The sequence below is a fragment of the Stomoxys calcitrans genome, chromosome 3, assembly GCF_963082655.1.
Source record: "Stomoxys calcitrans chromosome 3, idStoCalc2.1, whole genome shotgun sequence".
Classification (NCBI taxonomy): domain Eukaryota; kingdom Metazoa; phylum Arthropoda; class Insecta; order Diptera; family Muscidae; genus Stomoxys; species Stomoxys calcitrans.
Genome location: NC_081554.1, coordinates 18,148,356 through 18,149,712, shown reverse-complemented (window position 1 = coordinate 18,149,712; position 1,357 = coordinate 18,148,356). Strand labels below are relative to the sequence as shown.

At 39.4% G+C, this 1,357-nt stretch overlaps 1 protein-coding gene across 3 annotated transcripts; it reads left to right on the top strand.

Annotated features, from left to right (window-relative positions):
- Positions 1-38: 38 nt before the first annotated feature.
- LOC131996338 (GATA zinc finger domain-containing protein 8-like) lies at positions 39-648 on the top strand. Of its 3 annotated transcripts, XM_059365936.1 has the most exons (3): positions 39-158; positions 220-408; positions 463-648. In XM_059365936.1, the coding sequence occupies exons 1-3, from the start codon at positions 129-131 to the stop codon at positions 526-528; spliced, it is 285 nt and encodes a 94-aa protein (XP_059221919.1). In that variant the 5' UTR covers positions 39-128; the 3' UTR covers positions 529-648. The 3 variants fall into 3 exon arrangements, 1 of the variants encoding a protein (XP_059221919.1); XR_009397785.1 differs by having other exon boundaries at positions 39-152; positions 220-648; XR_009397784.1 differs by having other exon boundaries at positions 208-648.
- The last annotated feature ends 709 nt before the right edge of the window (positions 649-1,357 follow it).

The window sequence follows — 1,357 nt, the reverse complement described above, 5'->3', positions numbered from 1 at the left end:
TTTTTGTATATTTTTTATTGTTCTTTTAGTTTTTTGTTTTTACTAAACGCCAACAATTCTTTTCACAGGATTTGAATTGAGTTATTCTCGCACGCTCATACACACGCACACGCACTTATCGTATATCTATGCTCTTCTTCTTCTCCTTTCAAGTAACGGTTTGTTGTACACTCCGATTGTGTCTGTGTCAAATGACAGTGCCATCAGTTTCTTTTATAGCTGCGCCGTTTATCTTCAACGCCACTCTATGGGGATGAATTGGTTGGGTTGGATCGCTCCGTTGGTTGCTCCAAAATATCACGAACTCCAAATTGCCAAAATGTGCGCAGCAGCAACAACAACAACAGATGCAGCGAAAAAAACAATAACAGCAACGGTAACAAAAACAAAAACAATATCCAAAATACCGTAAGTACGAGATACCAAAACAGTTGAAACTCTAAATAACAATAACAACAACAGCAAGAGGGCATAGCAAAATTCAACTCACTCGCTCATTTCTTCTTTGTCTTCGGCAATGTGGCTTAGCTGTGTATGGGGAAGATCGTTAAATGCGCTAAACACAAGGTGCGTTGTGTCTTCCCTCCACTTTGGGGTTGCCAATGTGTTGTATGAGGACAAATAAAAGAAGGATTTTTGTGGGTATGGGATTACGATTGAATGCAATGACCAATTAAAGTAAAAAGTTTACGAAGGTCAAATTGAAAGCTTAACACAAACCAATTTTTATTTTATAACGTATGGCATAGGGTAGAAATGGTTGGACCTTATGCCAAAAGCAAGCTGGTAGGTTTTATGAATGGGTCGTATCGGTCCATAGTTTGATGTAGCCTCAGATTTAATCGGCTTAGAATCTGATATATCTTCTATATAAACCTCTTTGATATATGTAGAACCACAAGTGTTTAACTTATACCCAATTTTACTGACATTTGGTATGGTATATAATAATGTCAAGCCGAGCTTAGTTCGGTCCGTTGATATCCTGACATAGATCCCATGTCGGCGACCTCTCCCGGCAATTTCCACAGCCCTGGCAATCGAAAAGACCTCCACCTAAAAGACGTTGTAATCGTCCCTAATACAAAGAAACTCGTCTATATTTTGTTCAGCGCAATGGTCTACTGCTATAATGTCCAACTTCGTTAGGCTGTCAGTCTGCATGTCACCCATAGTCATTTCATATATTCTGGTATGTCTGGCTGGTAACCCCGCCGCTGATCAAGCTGCAACAAAATGAACAACGTTCTCTCAAATGATTTTGAGATTTACAGGTCAATCGGGTGAAGGTTCAAAAATGGGTACAAGTACCCGGTCGCTGTAATACCCATAACACAATTTTTAAATCACAACCAGT

Bases quoted from the DNA above. Each gene is read 5' to 3' on its own strand.
- LOC131996338 (XM_059365936.1), top strand. From the start codon at position 129: ATGCTCTTCTTCTTCTCCTTTCAAGTAACG. The intron at 159-219 runs GTTTGTTGTACA...TTTCTTTTATAG, and splicing joins TCTTCTCCTTTCAAGTAACG to CTGCGCCGTTTATCTTCAAC. The intron at 409-462 runs GTAAGTACGAGA...TAACAACAACAG, and splicing joins AAAACAATATCCAAAATACC to CAAGAGGGCATAGCAAAATT.